Source organism: Pelmatolapia mariae, linkage group LG3_W (genome assembly GCF_036321145.2).
Source record: "Pelmatolapia mariae isolate MD_Pm_ZW linkage group LG3_W, Pm_UMD_F_2, whole genome shotgun sequence".
NCBI lineage: Eukaryota > Metazoa > Chordata > Actinopteri > Cichliformes > Cichlidae > Pelmatolapia > Pelmatolapia mariae.
Window position 1 is genome coordinate 87,927,489 of NC_086229.1, and position 24,258 is coordinate 87,951,746.

Genomic DNA, 24,258 nt, shown 5'->3' on the forward strand with positions numbered 1-24,258 from the left:
GAGGAGAGGAGAGCAGGTGTAGCCTGGCTCCCACACTGCTCACAGCATCTGTTACTGGGCCACTGAGTTACTATGATCAGCCTGTGTTTGGCATGTGTGTGTGTGGAGAAGAGTGAGCTGCACGGATGGGTGAACTCTATTTCTCTCACTACTCTCTCTGCGCTGCGCTTGCTTTCCCTTTTGTCCACCTCCTTCTCCCTTCTGCTCTCATTCAATTATGCATGTGTGTGTGTGTGTTGATGTTAGGTGTTATCACCTCTGCCATGATCATACTTTTCCTCCTGTCAATCACGGCCAACACAGTCAACACCGGGCAGTTCTGTCCTTGACCTCGCCCGTCCTAAAATGCAAATGACTTGAGTGGCCACACATATTCCCGGTGTGCGCAGCAGAAGAGGGGAATACGTAACACGAGCAACAAAGCACGCACACTTCCCCTTCTGGCCTCAGGTGCTGTGTTAGCCAGCACTGATAGGTTAATGCAGCAGTAATAGCAGGACAGACATGCGTTTGTGTGCGTGTTAGTGGAGATCTAGGGAAGAAGAGCGCAGATCGACTGTGATGTCCAGCTGTGCCCCATCTAAAAGACTACTCCAAGAGACCTGGAGCCCCGGGATGACCTGGTGTTTCTGGAATGAAAGATGTCACAGCAGAGCAGGCTGGCAGGAAGAGGCGCAGGGTGGTGTAATGGGAAACAGCAGGCGGTGTGTAAATCAGTGAGGAAATGATGCGAAGATAAACAGGGCACAGCGGCACAGCGGCACGGCGGAGCAGCGGTTAGCGCTGTTGTCTCACAGCAAGAAGGTCCTGGGTTTAAATCCAGCCTGTGAGTTCCTCCCAAAATCCAAAGATATGCTGGGCTTAGGCTTACTAGTTATTTAGTTAAGTGTGAATGCAAGCGTGGTTGTCTCTGTGACAGACTTCCACCCTGTCCAGTGTGTACCTCTATGTAAAAAAAAAAGAAAAAAAACATACTATGTCTCAGGGACAGGGCCTCAAAATGATGTCATCATCGCATACACCCAGGAAAGTAAATACCTGGAGCTGCTATATCATTTATATTGTGAGATGACACTTTTTTAAAGATCTAAAAATCTATCACAGACAGTATGTTATAGCACCAGTCCCCAACCTTTTTTAATGTCAGACAATATTTTCACAGACCGGCCTTTAAGGTGTAAAAAGATACGACCAAGACAGAAACTGTGGTATTTTGTAAATATAATAATAAAAAAACGCAAATTCACTGTGTAATTGTGTAACTTTATTACCATAAATCGCCAACAACATTGAGAGTAACATCACCCTCTCTGCCCCTTAATGCTCTCTGGTCGCTATGGTAACGCGTAAATATTTCTTTCAAAATAAGACACACAACTACAACACAGGAAAAGACCCAGGGAAACCGAGTTAACGATAAAAACCCTGAAAACAATAAATTTCACATCCGAGCCTCAACTCTCATGGCCCGGTACCGGTCCGTGTACCGGTCTGTGGCCCGCGGGTTGGGGACCTCTGTGTTATAGCATTTGTAAAAGCTTTTACTATTTTTGCTGTGAGCCTGGGTTGATCACTAGTCGCCAATACCTTTTTTTGACTGATTAGCCGGCACAAAGAATAAATGTTTGGAGGTACAAAGTTCCTCGTATCCCTGGTGGTTCTGATATGAGACCAGTTGACATTAAGGACGGCGTTCCCAATCTTTTTAAAGATCTTAAGGTGTTTCTAAAAATATCCCCCACATGTATCGAAATTCTAAATACTGTGCAACAATCTAGCAGCTAAAACAACAGAAGAAGAAATTACATTTTTTAAGCGCCCAAGGCTGCAATCCTGCTGACCGAGAGCAGATTATTGAATTTCTTTCTAACCAATTCTTCACATTATGAGATGCCTTTAGGGCCAAACTAATTTATTGGCAGCTTTCACCTTTATTTCACTTCAATCCTAATTTTAGAAAATGTCAACGCTCTGTGTGTTTTGTCATTGCTCTCAGGTCCAGATGGCTTCATGAAGGGCTCCTGGTTTTAGATATTAGATGACATTAATGTTTAACGCCCAAGCAGATATAAATGTACAGCAGTAGATGCACTGACTTCAAATAAAGCCACACAACATGGATACTGTCAGAGGAGAGGCAAAGAAAGCAATTTTAATTCACTCGGCTGAAAAATCCATCACTTGTCACGCTTTTCTACCTAACACATAACTAAAAGGTGACAGCATCAGCTTCACAGGATCATGGAGAGATGTTTGGGAATATTCGGAAAATCATTAAAAACAAGTTCAAGCTTAAGAAGAAGCAGAACAGAAGGTAAAAAAATAAAGAAAGACAGAAAGAAATGAAGAAAAATCACATTTAATGGTGTAACACTTTCAGTGGGGGATTGCTTCTTGTTCACAGAAAAGTCGGCTTGTGTTTGTGATTACATTAGTAATTCACTGCAACCAAAGCACATACTTCTGTTTGAGTGAATGCTAAGAGAAACAAACACACGCACAGCCTACAGTGCAGTGAGCATTAAATACACAGCAGTGTAGAATCCTAATGCCATATGTTAATTATTACGTCTTTGTGTTGGCTGCGTGCAAAGAGAGCTCAAAGGCTGACACAAACATCACACGGCACCGCGGCGGGTTCCACATACAAATGCTGACTGCTTTTCTTAGCAGTGTTTACACTCGCTAACAGCCTGTCTTTATGAGCGCCAGTCTGAATGTACAGATGCACGCGGATGATAGTTTGGTTCCCCAAACAACTCCGCTATCCCCATGGGAGAACTAAGTCCCCCAGTTAGCCCTGTAGCGCTGCGCGATGATTCAAACGGTTGTCATCCCTCTGTAATGATGATCTATCCGCAGCTATTACCAGCCCATGGTTTCTCACTTACCAAGCTGATTGTTTGACATGTGAGACATACATCAGGGTAATTTGCCCCATAACTCTTTTTTTTAAAAGAGCACCCACAGCAAACCACGCACTGTGTGTGAGGATGGGAGTCAGAAGTTGGGGGTAAATGAAACGGAAGATGAGCAGAGGACAAAACATGGGAGCAAATGGAGAAGAGAAAGTAAAAGTAGTAAGAAGGTGAAGAGGGTGGCTGCCTATGGTTTTATAGCCAGGTCTCAATGGGAAATCGTTGACATTATAGCTTGTCCAGTTCTGATAATTGGAACAGATTTTGTGCCCAGTAAAGAAACACGTCAAGTGTTATATAACCCCCAACAAAGCCCAGTTTTGAGTCCAACACTGGATTACGTCAATGAAAAAGATTTAGAGACAAGAAAAATGATTCACTGTGATTGCTTTATGTCACTAATATAAACTCTAAGACTGTCATCCACCTCTGTTAAGTCTCTTCTAATGCAGTTCAGTCATGTAGATATAGCACCAGTACCCAAGAACATCTCGAGAACATCTTATCTCAAGGTGTTTTCAATAAGGTAAAGACCCTACAATATTAGAGAAAACCACAAGAATCAATGAGGAAGCACTTGGCAACAGTGGCAAGGAAAAACTCCCCTTTAACAGGAAGAAACCTCCTGAAGAACCAAAAAAGCAAAGCATAAAGAAACCATAAACAAAACATGACAGGAGAAAGTAGACAAAATGGCATGCAGCAGAGGCATGTAAGCACATGGAGAGTAAACAGATGGGAGTGAAGAAGAAATTGCATCATGGGAAGTTCCTCAGTACCCTGGGCCTATGGCAGCGTAAGTAAGAGATGGTTCCGGGTCAACTAATCCTGCCTTGACTATTAGCTTCATTTGAAAGTAAAGAAATGGTTTCTGTGTCCTGAATCCAAACTGGGAGCTGATTCCACTGGTGAAGGACCAGATCGCTGAAGGCCGTACTTTTAAAAACTTCAGGAACTACAAGTTAGCCTGCGGTCTGTGAGTAAAGTTGCATCTGTTGGGATACTGTGAGGTGTTCAGGCTACAATGAGGACTGATCGTTTGCAACAGTGGGAAAGGCAAGCTTTGAATCATTTAGAAAAAAAACTGAAGCTTTTATGACATTGTGGCTGTTCTTTATGATTAAATCTAAACTGAAAGTCTTTACAGATTTATAACAATGTTGGAGATCTGAAGGTAGGAAGCACTGCTGGATAAAGTGACCTTTGAAAGTAACTTGTCACATTATAAGATTACTGCCTGAAGGTAACATAACACCCTGTTGCAACTCCTTGTGCATATTAGTTACATAGTCCAGAGGGCATGCATACTACATTACGAGCGCCTCTGAATGTACTGAGTGGGTCTCGCTGCACGATATTATCACTCTGTGGATATCAGTAGCATCTTTTAGAAGAGTAGCAGTTTTGCTTTGCTAAAAGCCTGTGTTTAGCTAGCAGATGCTAGTTTCATGCAGATGACAGATACAATCTGAATTTCCATAAATCAATTTCAGGTGCTTTTTAAATAAACTGGTAATAAAAGGATTACTTTCATGACGTACAGACTGTCCTTTGTGCCACCTCACTACACAAGCTTTATTTTTTATGGCAACAAAAGAAACAGTGAAATAATAACCAAACTCCAAAACACACGATTAAATACTGCCTTACAAGAGAAAAGAGACTTACAATACAATACTTTTACTGTATTGTATCGGATTAATTGAAAGAGAAGCCACAGTTCTGACTTGGAGAAGAAAGAGTGGGTGTGGGCATAAGCAGCGGGTGTCCTCTTGAAATGAGAAATTCCGTCACTAGTGGGAATGGTTCCCTATTAGGATTCAGAGTATTGGAAGTTCCTTTAAGGTGAATTATGATGAGAGCAGAAGAGAAGATGAGAAAGTAGGAGTCAGATCAGCTGACTGACTGGCTGAGTATCAAGGCCATGGACAAACAGAGGAGAAACAACGTCTGGGGAGAGATGAAAAGAAGTCATGAGGGATGTCTGGAAACACGCCTGAAACTGTGTTAATGTGTGTGTCAGCGCAGGAGAGCGTCTCACCTGTGTGTGTGTGTGTGTGTGACGGAGGCCAGCTGAGGGGCTAATCCCCTCTCAGAAAACAGTGGACCAGCCTGTCCTCTTTCTCAAAGTCACACTCTATACCGCCCAACACACACTTAAGACACTATGGTCCCCCTTTCTCTCCTCTCACACAGTCAATAGGACTTTGCTCATCAATTCTGTCGGGGGTTGCTATGGAGACTGAGAATATTGTGTGTGCGTGCGCGTGCATGCGGTTGGCTGTGGTGTACAGCCCGCGTGTGTCTTAATATCTTCTCTGGTCCTGTCAGGTCACGTTTCACACTGATGTCTGCCTGTAGTACGGCACGCACAGCCCACCCCCCGCAACTAAAGACCCCCCACAGAAGCCTGGAGGAGACATTTTTCAAATCCACGCTCTACGAATACCAATTCAAAAGTAACAGTGTAAAAAAGTGTGTGTGTGTGCGTACTGTAATGAACAGTCAATGCCATCTCTCCTGCGTGCGTGCGCACAGACAGCAGCATGAAGCATATATAATTGTGCCCTAGATGAATGTCTACTCTAGTGCACACTCAAAAATATGCAAGTTTTATTTTTAGCATCGCAGGCAAATGGAGCCCCTCTCCTCCCTCATCTCCTGCTCTCTGCCCTCACTCTCCCCCACTGTCACTTCTCTCATCTCTTAAAATCTCTCACCCTGTATTCTCAGAGCGTCTTGGCCGCGCACACACACAGGCGGCATACATTACATCCATGCAAGGGGTTGCAGCACTAAAAATAACAAATTCTATAAGCTTTGTGCCATGCTGTTCCACCTCTGTGCTCTTATCATCATTGTTAATGTCTGAATGAATGCACAGTCTCATTTTCTCTCCTCTCAGGCAGCTGAGGGATGTAAAAAGCTTGCCGGGGTGGAGGTGACGTATGTACTGTAAGCACGTCTGTCTCCACGGCAGCCGAGCCAAGGTCAATTGCTCGGTGGCCCGGTGAAGCTTTTCATTACATATTTAACTCGGCCGAATTCCCTGCGGAGACCTCGCCGGAGACTGCCTGCTGCTCCTCTCTACCCCTTCGAAGCCCGTCTCGCTGCAAGCCCGCCTGTCTGGCTGCAGACAGGTACGACTCCACCGCATTAGCACGCGCACAGAGTCAGACGTGTCCTGCTAGGTGAATAATTCCACGGTGGTTAGCATTTGTGTAGCGCCGCCACGGCTGGCGAGGCAGCTGTTAAATAAGGGCGTCAGGGAAGACAGAGAGAGAAAAGATCACATCTCTCAATCAGCCAGACGGAAAAAAAAGACCCCCAACCTCTATTACTGCCATTCCTGTCTGTGCTCGACTTTCATTTTGTTTTTCTTAAATGCTCACGTATCAGCTCTATCACGCACACACAGACACAAACATACAGATAAAGCCCAGAGGGGAGAGATTAGCAGAGAGAGTGAGAGAAACTATTTATTTACATGCTAATGGAAATGTAAATCCCAGCTATGCCTTTATTCCTTAATAACTGTTTTCGAATAATAATAAAAAAAGAAGCAGAGCGGGAAATTTTTACATTATTATTAAAAAGAAATTATAATAAGTCAGGACTAGTTCTTTCAAGAAATGGTTTTTGGAGGTTTTCTTCCCACAGGACACAGAGCGACTCTGCTGTCCTGACTGGGATTGTAACTCGCTAAATGAGATGCTGTGAAGGGTTTACAATGGATGGATTAAGGAGCAAGTTGCCACAAGGGAGAGGCGATCTAAATAGGCCGCAGAAGTAGCAAAGCACTAACCAGGATAAAGGCGGGAGCTGCAGTCTGGGATAAAGGTACGAGTGGAGTACATCTCACTAAATAAAGTGCTTTGAATTGTGGGTAAGATTACAAAAGCAGTATAGAAACACTACCCTGGTTCAACACGGAGAACAATTTGACTGTCAGCTGCTTTAAATATTTTTAGTCCCCAAAAGAAGATTTTTCCCTTTTTTAATTAGAAATCAGGACAAAATAGTTTTTTGCTCAACAGTAGATATTAGCCTAGCGTGCTGTCCCAGGTGTGCTGATAAAGAAAACTTTTTTTAAGACTGAAGATAATGTAGAAAAAGATTTTTTTTACTATATTAAACCTAACAAACAACAAAAAGAAGAAGACTGTGAAGAGAGCGTTCGACTCTGTGATGCATGCATGTGATGTAGACAGTGTTGAGTGTATTATAGCAGTAATGACGTATGAACCCTGCTTCCAGGTCCAAACTAATCTGTGTTTATCAAGGCTGTTGTGTTTTTAACATGTTTCAATGCTTTGTATTCCTGCAGCAGTATATTAATGACTAATCTTGTATTGTGGTTGGATTATCTCAGTTGTTCTCCTGACTGAAGTTTGGAACATTTACAGCATCCTGCCATGTGATTGCATTTGTCCCTAACCATCAGGAACCCTTCCGTTAACTGTTATAGCTAGTCAACGCTAGACAGTTTAACCTAGGGTTATATATCCCTTTTTTTGCATGACAATTCTGTACATTATACAACAAACCATTGTAACATAGTAACTTTAACCTTGGTAGGTAGGATGTAATATGCTATGACTATCACAAGGTGGCATCTAGAAGCTGCTTGCTAACTGCTATTCAGCAACAAATTTTGAATAACATCCTGTTAACAAGAGGCATCAGACCTGTTAAACATGCACTAAAAAAGCTTGAAAGAAGAGAAACTTTCAAAGCCACAGACAACTACAGCTGTCAGAGTGTTGTGTGGAACTAAGGTCCTGTAAAACCTCAGCTAGCTTTTAAAACATGTCACAAGTGTGCCACTGCCAAAGAGCTTCTAATAATCTCCAGTATGCATACATGTGTGTATACTTGAGAAATATAAAGAGAACATTGAGGATTGATGACAGAGGGATTTTGACTTAGTCTGCGCTCCAGATGGGTTAATTATTAATCGCGTTAGTTGTGATGACGGCGCGTTAACGTTGACAGCACTAAAAAAAATGTAAAGTTACAATTTGGGATTTCTTTGGCTTTAAACCAGATGAAAGAGGTAAACCTAAGAATGTAACCAAAGCGGTGTGCCACTTGTGCAGACGTATAGTGCAAGCAAAGTACTCAAACACGACTAACTTGCATGAGCATGCACGTGTCCACCATCCGGCTGAGTATGATAGGATATCACCAGCTTCTGCACCTCCATCAACAAGCAGATGAGGAGGGGGCACTTGCTCGCAGATGAAAGAGGGTGCTGTTAAAACAGCGCTATTATGATTTTTTTTTCTGTTGACTGCTTCTATTAGCTCCATCATTATTAGCAAACTTACTCATGAGCAAATAAATAAATAAATAAATCGCCCTTGTAAAACGATTGCCGATGGGCTCAGCCTTTCATCGATAGTTGACATATTCGTCCAGTCGCCCAAAACATTTACTATACATTAGATGATTTGATTTTTATGTGTTTATGAGTTTTTTACAACCAGATTCAAGTTCAGGAGCAGAATAAATTGCACTTCCTTTTGCTCTCCAGATACAGTATGGGCAAGGCATGTTTCAAAGACCAGCTTTAAGTCCTAATTAGCAGCAGTGCATTCCAATTAACTCAACTCCAGCTTTAATCATTTATATGATCAGGGTAATTAAATACACCGCTACGCTGAAACCATACAGCACAGGAAACTTTGCGAGACCCAGACTAATTTGTGGTAGGCTTCGTAAACCAAGACCACAAAACTGAACTCTTGCACTGTTGACTGCGGCACCAGAAGGCTGCATCGGTGATGATATCGAATATAATCTCATGCGAAGACGTCGGCCTGCGCAGAAACACACGCTGTTTCGAGTTTTCATATCACATGGCCACATCTAGCTTCTGTATCAATAATTCCTGCATCGCCCTTCCAAATCGACATGTCGGATTGCTGAAGCAAGAACACAAACACAGCAGAAACCATCGCACAGTGTATCCACAGAGCAGACATTGATATGCATGACTGCATGCAGCTACACGTGCCTGATGCACACCACCTCTAAACACACAAACGCTCGCTTCTAACCCCACACTGGCTTTGCTGCGTGCCTCTCTCTGTCAAAGGAAAATGCCATCCATCATGCAGGATGCATGGGGTGAAAGATTACTCACATTTCTCCCAATCATGGCCAAATTGCTCTGGATGGCTCTCATATTTGGGAGAAGGCTGTGGTCGTCTCTTTGCATACAAATGACCAAGTCTCCCCCACAATTTGCTTTCTCCTTGACTCAAAGAATGTGATGAGAGAGTTACAGACAGGGTGCAGGAAGAAGAAAACGCAGAAATGCAGCTGGAGGACTGGAAGGAGGGAGAGAGAGATGTAACATACAAGGACAGATAATTAAGTCCAACCTAATGCTCACGTCATTAGGTAGTGCGTGATACTCGGGGAGAATCTAATGCTGCTGAGACACCTGACTTATTTTTATCATCTTTGGAAACTACATTTGTAATCCACACATTTAAATGTCTTTTGTACAGGATTACTTTCATCTAAAAGTCAACACACCAGGTTCAAGCTGGCATGAAACAGCACTATGAATATCCTCAGTATGCAGAGCTATCATACAGCATTGCTCTATAAGAGTACTAACAGATATATGACGCTGTCGTTGACCACATATAAAAAAACTATTTACATCTTACTCATAAAAACAAATCAAAGAGCGCTGGGAGCGAATTAACAAGTTAACAAGCCAACAGTGTAGCCAGGTTTTAGTCTGGAGGTAGAAACCTAACGCCTGAAAAGTTACCAATCCCCTGTTATGTTGAGAAAAACAGGAGACTACCCTTTCTATTCCCAAGTTCATCTAACCTGGAACGTTGCTAGAATTGCTTTTCCTTTCAGAAACAGGGTTACTGCCAGTCTATTACAAGCTTGGTGGCCCATCTGGTGTAAACTGATCCACTGCTGGTACTAAGCACTGTGGATTTTTTTTTATACATACACAAAAATATAAGCATTAAGTTGGCTAATATACAGCCATGGTTAAACAAAAGTACACACAATGATTGAAAAGCTCTTTTATTTAGTAACTGCTTTCTGTATGACTTTATCAATCTCTTACATCTTTGCTTGCTTTGCTTTAGATCATTAATGCCATGTAACAGACACACAGACTGATGCGCAATAACAACTGTTGATAAGATACCTCTGTGGCATTGTGGTAACACAAACCTGAATGCGCTTAACAACAAGCCGCCAAATTTTTCTTTTATAGTGGTGCTCACTCTTGATGCACTTCTAAGGAAGTCAAGGAAATCAAGTACATTTGTTTAGCAGGGCCTTGCTGCTTTTACCCTCTTAGTTCCTGTATTAACAGTAACAGTGTACTTCTACTTCTTCAACATTTTACTCAGTAGCCTGCTATTGCCATTAGCTGTTAAAGCTATAAAAATAGCTCAAATAACTACATCAGTTTCAAAGGGAATAAAGGATATGGCAAATATACTGTAATTTACAATGAGTTTAGCTGTTCAGCTAAACTATTCGACTACCTCCAGACACAAATTCAGGACTAACAGAGGCCAGATGAGTAAAGTAAAGCTAACTGTGATTTGGTGCTCCCTCTCTATTAAATGTTGTAAACATGAAATAAACTACCTGGTACCATGAGAAATACTAGCATGCTCCAATGTTTTTCTCAATCATTTCAATTTGACAGAAGAAAAAAAAGAAAATACGTTTTTCACACTTTTACAGTTGTGTCAGTCAGGTTAGCTAGCGCGATAGCACTCAGGATAGCCATAGCATTGCAGTAGTATTCACATTATTCTGTATGATAACAAGTGTGTGCTGGCTGCTAATGAGCACCACTTCACCTGCAAGCTAATTAGAGCTAATTACAGCTCCACAACCCTGGTGGCAGCACTTTTAGGAGGAGAATGACGCTAGCGCTGACACTAAACCACAGCGGCTAGATTTTGGCCAAAACTGTCACTCTTAACAAAGTAACAAACTCGTTACCAGCACTTTTCTGTAACAATTAACTTGATGAGAAGAATTACACTTTTATAGATGGCAGCAATCAACAATAACAAAAGCAACAAAAAGGCCTTTTAACAGTCCTTTAATAGATATTTCATATTGCATTCTGTTATTCACTGTAGCAAAAAATGCTGATGAATTCAATAGGGAAGCACTGAAAAGCAAACACTTTAGGTAATTGCATGCAAATGAAAATGTGTCACCGCAGTAAAGGCGGTTTAAATGCTCCAAAAACAACACAGCAACATCCTTTAAGAAAGAAACAAAACAAATCAAAGCCAGGCTGCCTATTTTAAAACAGCTTCCAGGAGCCCGCTCTCTCTTTGGCTAATGAAATATCTAAAGCACTTAGTTTCCTTTAGTTAGCACCTGCCTCCTTAGAGGCATGTTCCTCCTCTCCAAGCTAAATTACTTGGTCTCAGTGGAGCGAGACAGAGTGCGGTAACAAAGAGGAGAAGTCGAGTGTATTTTCAAAAAAGGGATGACGCGCTCGTGCTGGAGAGCTGAGGTGGCAGACAATAGTGTGCTGGCAGATCTCACAGTGAACTGAGCAGACAGGTTACAGCGTGCTACACCGGGCCTGTAAAGCCACTTTAACCACTTTCCAAATCCCTCACTTTCCCTCAGTGCTGCCGCTGGTACTAACAGCTCAAAAGTGCATCATAACCAAACCTTCCCCTACCAAAATACTCTGCAAAGGTTTTTTTTTTTTTTATTTTTTACAATGCCTACTCTCTGTGGAATGAATTATATATCTGCAAAACAGTCATCTGAAGGTTGGAGGTTCTGGGCGAGGGCGTGCAGTTAAAATGAGGAATTGTGAGGTGCATTTCCACGTCAGTAAAAATGCCACATCTGTATATGATTTGCATGCTTGTTCTCTTCTTCCACTCCTACTTTTAATAGACTTACTGGCAATGCAGGACTCAGTAGCCAAATAAAAAAACAGGATGTATGGTGACATGAGTACGAGAATTAAGTAAGTAAGCTAAAAGATCTCACAAAGCAACACATCATGCCACCACATAATGAAAAAGCTGACATACTAAGTCACTGACTTTTATTATCAGTCTGAAAGGAGTTACAAAGCCATTTCTAAGGCTTTAGGACTCCAGTGTTGAAGTGACTGGCCTACCAAGATTCCTCCAAGAGTCTATTGATGACTCATCAGGTCAAAAAATAACACAGAACAACATTTAAAGACTTGCAGGCTTTACTTGCCTCAGTTAAGTTCAGAGTTCATGATTCTACAAGAATCACACCAGCAGTCAAACTACCACCATGGTAGTGTAATGGTCTTGGGCTGTTTTGTTGCCTTGGGACCTGTTAGACTTGCCATAATTGAGGGAATAATTGAATAATTGAATTCTGCTCTGTATCAGGAAATTCTGAAGGACAATGTCCAACCATCATTGTGCTCTGAAGGTGTTGGTTGCATTTGGGTCATCCAAGTCCACCTCTGAATAGCTCAAAAAGAAACCAAACAAAATAAGATGCTTTGGTATCACCTTAAGCAGTCTGTTAATACTCGAAAACCATTCAGTCTGAATTATAACAATTCTGCAAAGAAGAGTGGGCCAAATTTCCTCCAGAGCAATGTGAAAGATTCACTGCCAGTTATCACAAATACTTAATTGCAGCTGTTGATCCCAAGGATGGCACAACCAGTTATTAGGTTTAGGGGGCAATTACTTATTAACATAGTGCCACAAGGATAATAAATAAGCAAAAAAAAAAGAAGAAAAAAAAAAGAAACAAAGAAGTCAGGAAGGGTGTAAACAGTTTTTCGCAGCACTTTAACTTTAACTCTATGTAGACCAGTGTTTCCCAACCTTTTGGAGCCACGGCACATATTTCACAATAGAAAAATCACACAGCACACCACCAAACAAAAATGTCACAAAAAGAATATTGATCATTTTCCCCCTGCGCACCAGACACAGTGGAATTGGTTCAGTTTGTCCCCAGTATACTTTCTTTTGACCACTACTCATGCTAGGGCTTCATCTGGGTCGGAATTTTCTCCAGGATCCAGGTCAGATTGACTACGTTTTCTTTTCAAATATTTATCTATTTATTTATTACACGCTTTGTCGTCTCACTCAGAGCATGGCTGTTATGTAATTTCTTCTTCATCTTCTTCTGTTTTATTGGCAGTTGGCAGCCCATTTAATTAGAGCAGGTAGTTGTACTGCCCTCTAGTGGAAGAGAATGTAATCAATCTGCCCGTTACTCGTGCCGATCGCTTTGAGTACTAATCAGGTTGAACCAGATAATCTTCCACGGCACACCTGATTATTTCTCGTGGCACAGTGGTTTTGAAACAATTATGTAGACAAATGTAGACAAGATTTAAGGTAAGATTTTTTTTTAAATTTTAGTTAGTTTAGTTCTAGTGCATATGAAGCCATGTGCTTCATTCCTCCCAACTTAAAATAAGTCACTGCTTATTATGGCTCCATATATGTCTTCAACCCGTTCAGTTCAGTTCATTTTTATTTCAAACATGTGCCTTCACAATCATTACAAAATATCATTCCATTCTTTTGTTTGAAAAGGAGTAGGCAGAAGTATACACTTATTAGTCCCTACCCCCTCAAATTTTATCTTTCATTGATTTAATTTTTGAAAGTAAAATTCTTCTGATTAATACATTGCAAAACCATATCAACCTTCTCTTCTACCTGCTTTTCATTCTACATTCTTCTATTTTATGAGAAAAGGGTCCATGATGCATGGTGGCATGGTGGTTAGCACTGTTGCTGCACAGCAAGAAACTCCTGAGTTCAATTCCACCACCAGGCCGGGGTCTTTCTGTGTGGAGTTTGCATGTTCTCGCTGTGTTTGCGTGGGTTCCCTCCGGGTACTCTGGCTTCCTCCCACAGTCCAAAGACATGCAGTTAGTGGGGATAGGTTAATTGATCAATCTAAATTGCCCATAGGTGTGAATGTGAGCGCGAATGGTTGTCTGTCTCTGTGTGTTAACCCTTTGGCTGACTGGCGACCTGTCCAGGGTGTACCCCGCCTCTCGCCCTATGACAGCTATCATAGGCTCCAGCACCCCCCGCGACTCTGAAAAGGATAAGTGGAAGCGAGTGGATGGATGGCTACAACTGTGCACATCTTTATAAATTACAGTCCTCCTAGAAATATGTGCAGCTGATTCAACCTGGTTTAGACTTCAGCATTTAACCATAAACACTCAATGAGTCTTTGCACATTTTTATACTTTGATCCTTCCAGTCCCATTGTATCAGGCTCCACCACAATACTTGTATTTTTCTAGATACCAGATTCATCCACAACTTTACCAAATGATCGTGATCTATCTTGGCACCATCACCAAGGGATACCATGGAAACTAAGCTTGAATTGTAACATTTTTTATTTCTTTTTATTCACACTGCACACTGGGTAAAGGCAAGCCAAACTTCCTTTCTGGTGTGTTTCAGCTGAAACAGTCTGGCTAGTGTCTTCATCTCAGCTCCCCCTGTTTCCAAGAAAGGGTTTACAATGCAAAAGTTTTGTAAAAAAAAAAACAAAACAAAACAAAAAAAGCCCATCAGTATTCAAAGAAAATTAAAGAATTACACAATCAGTGTTTAGACAGTGAGGGGAAATCTATAAGCAAGTGAGCTGTAACGATCAGGCCCTGGACTGGTTGTCATTACAATGATGGATTCTATTCATGTCACCCATCATCGACTCAGTTTAGAGAAAAGAAAAAAACGTTCTTTTAGCTCAGTGTTTGGGGAGATATGGAATATATATCTAATCTATTTGTTGGTGCAAATCTGTTAGCATGAAAAAGTCATGAGGGCCACTCACCGAGCACGCCGAGCCTGTAGTTCATGGTTACCACGATCACGTTGCCGTAGGCGGCGAGGACGCTGGCATCAAACATGTTTCCTGTGCCTTCCATGTAGGAGCCGCCGTGAATAAACAGCATCACCGGCTTCTTCCTGCGGTCACGGATATCTACATGCACAAACAGGGAAAAACAGAGTGTGAAAGAACAAAAAGTCAATAACTGCATTCACAGTTATGATTAGACATTGTGTTAGACCACAGTATATGGAACAAACTGCAGCGTGATGAAAACACAGCACTGGATCAGTGCTGCATTACTTCCTGCGGCTGGATGCCAACCTTTAAAAATGGGCTTGAGCTAATTTAGATTTCAGCCAATGATTCTAACAACAGGCAGTAACAAGAGGAGCCACCGTGAGAATCTTGTCAAATGTTTCCTGGTGATTAAAGCGAGAAAAAAAGGCTTGAAGAAAATTACCAGCTACTGTAGTGCTTCACATTAGAGCCTGTCGTGCATCAGTCTTTACTTCACACTGAGGCCCAGATTGACTAAAACTGATGCAATTCCTAGCGCAGTGCAAAAGCATCTGTGTGTGCAACTGAAAATTGATGGCAGCCTGAGGCAATTAGTTTCAACAGAGAATGTCCAGATAAATTCACAGAATATCTGCACAACAGCTCTTATGATGGGGTAGCTCAACGTGTTGGTGTCAGAGTTCACCCCAAAGAGCTCTCTGCTGCAGAGAAGAGATGTTTAACACTGTGCAAACAGCCACTCTCTAGTAAACACACTCAAAGCAATGTGGCACAACATACAGAAAGTAAAAAAGAAGGTACCAGGATGACACTAGGAAACATATCAAAGCCGGGCCCCAAAGGAGTGGAGCTGATGTCTGTATACTCCCCTCTGAAGAGCATTCAGTGCGCAATCAACACAAAATAAAAGGCCACTGGCTCTCAATATATCATGTGTGCAATAAATTTACATAATTTCCTCGTTTTATTTTGCACCTTGGAACTCGGAACCCCCATAAATGCAAATTTCAAGTCGCCTTGAGCTGCAGGGACAGCTATAGAAACCTATTTCTAGGTCAACTCCCCTGTGTGGAATCTCTAGAAGAACACAGTTTTCTTGGACGCTATCATTTTGCACTGCCACAAATTGTTGGTGGGTCCTGCCTTGAGGTGAAAAATGGAAAGATAGCTAAAAAGTTACCCATGAAAATGTTATGCAAGAACATTAGAAAACAAAGTTTAGCTCCAGAGTTGCTTCCTGTAAAGTTTTCTGTATTTATTTTACTGAAAATAAGTATAAATGTGCATACTGGAGGCAGGATCTGTCTATTATTAGCTATAGTGATTTAAACTAGTGTTGCCTGGACAACACTAGCTTAAATAATAATGCTTAAAAAATGTGAAAACAAGTACTTATAAACATATTCTCTGCAATATATTGTAAACATGAATTTCTGAGGCAAGCTGAAGGTATTCAGTTAATGTAGACCTACTGTGTTATTTATTTCCTTATTTTCTCTTATATATAATATATGATGATATATACATATAATATACTGTTACAGTGGTGGATGCTCATATTAAACAAAAAATACAAACAATGAGACAGTGATTTCTCTACCACTAGCTTGAGGGGATGGCCTCCAAACAGAACATTTCTTTGACCCCACCCACTTTCTGTTCAGATCTTTTGTTTGTAAAGGGCAGCCAATCAGAGGAACGTTGGAAAGGTAGCAGAAATGGCTAGTTTCAGACACTGGATGAACTGACAGGTTGCACCAAGACCTGGTAAAAGATGAATAAAGGCTATTTTGAACCATAAAACTCTTAAAACTACTTCAGTGGAGTCTAATTATAAAAATATGAAGCTGAAAATGAGCATAATAGGTGCCCTTTAAACTCTATTGTTGCTCAGGGAAACTATGATGATAAATTCTGGCATCCTCCACTAAGAAACTCATGCGGCTCATTTCAGAAAGCATCCAATGTCAGTCCTGAGAGTTTTCAGCATACGCCCTCTCCTGCAGCGCTGTGTGTGCACGTAGGACGGTCCCCGATGGGCCCTCGTTGGCCTTTGAACCAGTCTCCTAGCTGACTGTGAGCAGCGTCGCTCCTGCCTGCCAGGAGCCTACGGTAGCATATGGCACAGAAGACTCAGAAGAGTGGCACAGTGACAGCCCCTGTTGGCTTCTGTTTGTGCGTCTGCGAGTGTGTGTGCGTGCAGGCCTGAGGATATGAGCAAACAGTAGTGGCGAATAACCACATAAATAACCACTACTGCATCTATTATAGAAGGCAGGAGAGATGGAGGGCGTGCGGCTCCCTTTGAAAGCTGCTTATATATATGTAGATGCCGTGTTAAGTATACAGACGTATGTAAGGTGGCTGCAAATGTAGCACCGTAAATCTCCGGTGATAGACTAGGGTGTCACAGACACATCCATCCAGAGCTATGGCGCTAAAACCAGCGCATCAGTCAGGCAGACACACTCACACCGGGGAGAGAGAAATTCACAGGCAGTTGCAATGGAGAAGTCGCTATGGCAACTGCTCCACTTTGACTTGTTTCCGCCTCTCCTGCCTCTCCCTCTCACTTGGACAAAGTCTCATTGACTGTTGCTGTGGCAACATATTGCTGTCCTGCATGCCTAACCCCATGATGCCCTTCGCCGTGCTTCTACCTGCATGTCATTTCATTAGCAGCGAATGACCACATGCGCACCTCCTACATGCATGTTTCTGCATTCTGCTGCAGGAGATGAAGAGCGACAGCCCCCGGCATCGAGGGACAGAATGCAGATGCACACGCACACAAACCCACAAGATGCAAACACACACACACACACGCACAAAGCAGTCTGTCACAGTTGACCTGTAGACTCGGCGTCCACGGATCAGTTACAGGGCGAATCGTTGTGGCACAGTGACTGATAGGACCGAGGCCCTCGAGGGTAACAAGCTCCCCCTCTCTTTCTCTCTCTTTCTCTGCCTCTGGCTTTGTTGTGTTTCTACCACAACTAAAGCTTAGCGTGCAATGCCCACAGATGGGCTGGTGGTTAGCTCTCCACCCTCAGGTTCCATACTTGAACCACATGTGGGTTGAAAAAAAATTTCAATCATTTATCAAAGCTTGCAATCATGCTTTAAAAATACTTTTTGCATAATTTGTTTCTCTTCAGTTATTTTGTTGACAATGTGAACAGGTGCTGCACGACAACAGAATGTCCCATACCATGGAGGCAGCTGGGGAAATGGGATAGTGTCCACGTATACATACAAAGCCTCGACAAATCCTTGACGTCCATGTTTATAATGGGCAGATGGTGAATACTCTCACACAGGCATGAGCTAAAGGAGGGGCTTAAAGCTGACTCATTTGTTTTACACTAACATTTACATGTTCGACTAAAGGAATTAAACGGAGTAGATTTATAAAACAGGTCAACGCAGCCACTGTACAGGGCGACCGACTGAGGTTTACTCGCGCTTTGTTTCATGGCTTTTATGGCTTTTCAGAAGTGTTTGCGCCATCTCTGCTAAAGTATGTAAATATTTCCATTTCAACAGGGAACAAAATCATAAACCTTTTGCTCAACTGCCTTAATCTGATAACAGCTATAGGCCACAGCTGTTTAACAGCATTTGATATTTTTCATATGATTTGTAATACTTTTTGCGTATAAGACCTCTGTGAGTTATGTAAGTAACCACCTACAGTTGGTGTATAATTCCAAATGATTATACGTGTATTTCAGACCCTAGTAAAAACTTTCTTTTGCCAATGTCTTTGGCAAAAAAAAGTTTATTTTCATTTAATATTTCAAGGGAAAAAAGTAAAAAGTTCCAAGTTTCTAGTTTTTTTTCCCTTTTTCCTCCCACAACTGATCCACTTCATATCAAGTAAGACTCTCTGTGCTTTACTTTTAGCTATAATTATTAGTTTGTAGCTTTTCAACTTCACATACAAATGATTTAGCATTAGAGGGACCTTGTGCTCAGTTTAACCTCTATTTTTAATCTTACACTCTGCTAGAGTAGAGGGCGCAGCACCCCAGCTTACCCTCTGAAATAAAATGTATTAACAGCCTGCTCTTTCAGGGCCTCGCTCCCTTTATGGCAGCTTTTATCTGATTGGCCATCCCTTGTAAACAGAGGGTTTGACGGCATATGGGAGAGAGGTCTCTGCTCAACGCTCTGCTCGAAGTTTAGCACTTGGCAGGTCGATACTGGGGAAACCATCCATCCATTCTCTTCCACTTATCCTTATCAGGGCTGCGGTGGGGCTGAAGCCTATCATAGCTACCATAGGGTGAGAGGCAAGGTGCACCCTGGACAGATCATCAGTCTGTCGCAGGGCTAATGCACTGACCATTTGCACTCTCATTCACACTTGTTAAGAATCCCCAATTAACCTAACCCCACTAACTGCATGTCTTTGGACTGTTGGTTTTCACAAAAATGGACGTAATTATTTGAAACTTCCGCCTATTGCTCTCTCTCTCTCTGTATGGCCATGGCAAATACTTGAAAAATCTCTTAATAACATAACATTTGCTTTTATGTCAATGTGGAATAAATGATGAGGGTCTTGTCTTCTTGGTTATTGTAGTCATTTTTGTACAAAAACTGAGAACCTTGAATATTTGATGATTCAGTACCTCAAATGCAGGCTGACAGCTTAACAGTCTAAAATATGTCAAACTCAAGGACAGGGCCAAACCCGTCCTTTAAGATCTCAGCAAATTTTGGCCCTTCTGCGTGTACGCAGCAACACACACCACACCGCAATTCTGCTTTTACTGTAAACTAACACATTAGCTGACAGAGAACGGCACGAAAAGGAAAGTTGAAGATGAAGGCAGACAATCTCAAGACAGGTGGGAGACAAGTGCGTCTTTAAAGAGAGGCCCGTGTATCCATTTACTACGAGTCGATGTCTGCGTTCAAAGACACAATCTGCATTGTCACTTTGAATCCACGCAGCAGCCGAGATACAGAGCCAAGGATAAGAAACAAGAAACAGAGTCTTCAAAAAGTTGCTGAACCGAAAGAACGCATTCAGCTACGACATCATGTGCGTCCTCAAGCCAAATCTTAAAATGATGTAAACGGAAGCTTCAGCACAGCAGAGGACGTGAATTTTGCGAAAAACAACAAAGTTTATTTTAATTTTTTGTGTGCAGCCAATTTCATGGCAGGACGCTAAGCTGTACAGCATATGTAAACTACGTGATCAAAGATGTTTTCGTTTTTAATGAAATTTCTCAGGCAGCTGTTGGGTTGTCATGTTCAGTTCTCTGAAACAAGTAGTTGTTAGACGGCTGTATAGTAGTCGACTGTAATAAGGGCGCAAGATTTTTTTTTACTAAATTAACGGATGGAAAAATACATTTTTTGCTGACTTTTGGGACTTGTTACAGGCTTCAGGTGGAGCAAATTACTAAAGGCAGAGTGGGATATCAAACATTAAAAATGTGAGTGTCAATAGGTTTTATGTGTCTGGATATAAAACCTAGATTTTTGAGATAATGCTGAAATTCCCTACTAAATTACTAACAGGATTCCTTCAGTTATTCCAAATAAACTATGAACAAATCAGTTATGGCGTTAGTTCAGATAGCCTGCAAAGTCATATTGAGTTCAAATCCAGTAGATTCACTGATCACAGTGTTAACCAACAGCTGATGGCTCAAGTGTTATTTGTCTGTGCATCCAGATGTGAATAGGGTGAGCAATTTTACCCACTTTAGCCTGCCCACACATGTTGTGCATCTCCAAGCCACTTTGCAACCCAACTCCTTTCCATCTTTATCTGACATACTGAGTATCATACAGTGCTTAACAAATCTATTACACCACCCACTCACCCTGAGGTTTGCGCCACAGCTGATCTAAATGAACAGTAAGGGTTTTTCCACCAGTATGTGCAAGCTCTTTAACTGAAATTATAATTTTAACGCTAAAATATTACTAATCATGTTACCCGTGAATTTTCAAATTTACTGTTTTATTAAAGGAACATATAGTAAAGCACATTATTACTTTTTGATTAAAGAAGAAGAAGTCCAGTGTGCCAGCTCAACACACAAAGTATCACATTACCTGCCTTTGTCAACAGATTTCTTCTACTACGTATAAACGATTACTGGCTACAAGAAGTCTACAAAGCTGATACCTGCACCTGCATCGTGATGGTGTTAAGATATATTCACGATAAAGACGGTGTGATACATCACTAAGAATCGCCTTCCACTTTCCCAACATTTGGAGTCAGAAGCAGGCCAATTTACTGAGGTATTTTTACATTTACAGCTTGATAATGTGGCATGCAGTTCTTTCAAGTCATCCATGAAGACTCCTCATCATGTAAAGTCATCATTTTATTCCCCCCTCCAGTGGGTTTTGGATACCCCCTCTATGTAAGTATCCTCTCTCCCCTGGTAGGATAATTAATATACTGATAAAAGCGGGACAATATCTGTCTTACTGAGCAGCCACTGAAGTCCGCTCATACAAATTTTGGGAGCTCAAGAGCAACATTTTCAAGCCTAACCACCGCATGATATATTATATCTTCAGCAGGCCTAGTATTTGGTCTCAGATGAATATAAACAAGTTATAAATAATTTTGCAAAGTCCTGAGGGATGTAGAAGGGGAGAAACTCAATAACCTGAGAACTATATGACTCTCAAAGTGTGCAGTTCTTGCACCATCTCTCATTAACATAAATACACACACCTCCACCTGCTATTTTTCCCCGGGCGCCCATAGATCACGATCCATTCTCACGGGACAGCTAAACCCTGCGACTTGAAGGCAGAAACTGTCCCTTGCATCCTATAGCAGTGAAATACCTCACAGAATACTGGAATATGTTGCTAGTTAGTTGGGACAGGATATGAGATAGAGAAAGGATCAGTGCTGGCTCGCTACCACGAGTCTGTGACCTCCACTGCACACCTGTACACCGGCCTCTTCACCTTTGGAAGGTCCTCTGCACCAACCCCCCCGCTCCTCTCCTACACTCCCTCGACAATCTTTAAAGTCAGCATACCGCCTCAGCTGCCAAAGTTGTTCTCGGCTATAGTGAAAAATGCACGACACTGTAACATAATCTGCTCAGCCGCGGAAATGTTGTCAGAGCTCGCTCTGGAGCCCAAAACAAACATCAGCCAGCCATGTTTGTGCTGGATACATCTAAGTTCTTTCAATAAATCCGAGGCATCCGATGATCCCAGACAATTTGAATACAGGCGAGTAACGGCAACAGAACACTCAAACATGAACATGAACAGAGGAACATGTCTGGCAGGCATCACTTTGTGCTGCTCTCGCACTTCAAACAGTCCATGCGTGCACATGGACGGGCGTGCCATCAAACCTATCCTGACTTAAAATCCATTTTTCAATTATTACTGATAAAAAGAAATGCATATTCACTCCAAGGCCAATAGTTACTATGAAGGATGCCACGATGCACAGGTTAAACGACAATTAACTAAAACACAAATTCAACAAGACGAATGAAATCTAATAACCGAACGGTGCCAATGGAAAAAAAAAACCACTGCTCGGCTCAGTAAACACAAACAACAGCAGCGAAGACAAAGCAAGATGGCAGAGAGCAGCTGAGTGCTGGTACCCCGAGGAGCTTAGCACGGCTGCTGATCCTTTCAAGCAGAACGGAGACAATGAGACGATTAGGCCTAAACTTGTGTCGAGCATTCCAGTTTAGCACGCTGTCCACCACGGCCCTCGGAGACACCACCCCCTGGTCCCCCGATGGAGACAAACGGCTTCCTTTCCACTGCATCATCAAATGAGTGATTAGTCATGGGGATGGAGCGCAGTCGGCCACGCTCTGTGCGTCACCGTCGGCCGCTGATTTTATGGGAATTGATGTTTGCTGACAGTAAACACTGACACAGCCTGCTGAGAGGGAGGGGAAACTCTGACATGCGCTTATTTCCGACAGGATCTGGAAAGATGAAGTGCCTTCGGATTTAAAGGTCTGCATGAATATTTTAGCTGTTGATTTTTTTGGTGGGGGGAATAAAAAAGTAGGACTAACCCAAGAATCAACTGCATCACGACTTGGTAGATTCTCCCCTTTGAGCCACAGCAGCAGAGGCTATGCTTTCAAAGGCATATTTTACTTTGTAACAGAACAGTGCGATATCATCTTCCCATATGTTGACCTGAGCATGGAGAGATGGTGAGTATAGGGCCCTCTCCTTTCAAAAGCCATAATTAAAAAGATATTGAATCACATTGGGGCGAAGCGACAACTCGGGAAGAGGAAGAGGAAATCATACAGAATGTAGTATGAATTAACATTTTTATTTCTTCCATGCAGGTTTCACTTAATGCGTTTTTCCACCATTTCAACTTCCAAAAGAGCGTGTGACCAGCGAGCGTGTACGCACGAGCGCATGAGGTAGAGATAAATTTTTGGCCTTTTACACTCAGGTTCCAAATCGTAATAATAGTGAAATTGCTCGAAGCAAACGATGAGCTGTCATCTGTGTGCAAATACGCAGAGGCCCTTTGTGTTAGTGTTCCAATTAACAGAAAGGTTACAGAGTAGTGGAAATATTGCTACAGGGTAATGGAGAGAACACATCAGGGCATATTTCTTTAATTCTGAGCTCTGTAATTTCAGTCATGATGGACTGGAATTATTTCTGAAAGCTTATCTTCAGTGTGCAGGTCAGGCCTTTTTTTAAACAAATACGTATATATGTGAAATTTCCCCAAATTATGGTGCTAAATATATTCTGGGATAAATCCTCACTCTGAATATGCAAAGAAGCTTCCTCAATGAGAAAACACTCGCTGAAAACTAAAAGTGCGTCTTTTGCTAGAATCCAAAATGCAAGGCACCAGTGTGTCAATGATGCATATTCAAGAGCCTCAGAGATTCATTTGTACATCAAAAACGTCCTTTTTGCCAAGGCCAGATTTTTCTAAATTGCCACACCCTTATGTATCTGTAACTTGAAAGAGAGAGCGGTGAAGTTGTTCTTATACAGACTCCTGTCCACTAAAGCAAAACAGCAGGAAAACTCCTCAGCTGGACTTGGAAGAAAAGCACCCAAAGAGGAAGCAGAAAAAGGTGCATCCATCCACAGTGTTTCCTGGGCACTGGCGTTAACAGGCAACAAAACAAAAGGCAAGGCAATTACCGAACAATAACTGAAAAAAAGGGATCAACTGAAGGATAAAGAGTACCTGAGAAAGTAACGTCAAATACTGAAAAAGTACTTATGGGTGAGATATTGGGAAATAGTGGGAAATAAGAGTGTGAGTATCCTTTTTTTTTAAATGATGGCGTATTTAAAATGCATAGCATATAAACTTTACTTGTTAGGATTTGTATTGAAGAAGCCTCGAAGTGGAAGGGTTACCTCTTGGAATAGAAAAAGCTTTTCAGTTAATATCTTGTTTGTATTTAATTTCACCCCTTATGGTTATTTGTGTAATTCTAAG

At 41.9% G+C, this 24,258-nt stretch overlaps 1 protein-coding gene across 3 annotated transcripts in view; it reads right to left on the bottom strand.

Annotated features, from left to right (window-relative positions):
• LOC134624973 (neuroligin-2-like) overlaps positions 1 to 24,258 on the bottom strand; it is a 234,804-nt gene that overhangs the window by 65,887 nt on the left and 144,659 nt on the right. For 2 of the 3 annotated variants that reach the window (XM_063470221.1, XM_063470220.1), the window contains one exon: positions 14,772 to 14,921. In XM_063470221.1, the coding sequence (XP_063326291.1) occupies positions 14,772 to 14,921 (150 nt within the window). Of the gene's footprint in view, positions 1 to 14,771; positions 14,922 to 22,411; positions 22,551 to 24,258 lie in introns of those variants that run through there. The other variant, XM_063470222.1, reaches the window with a different exon arrangement.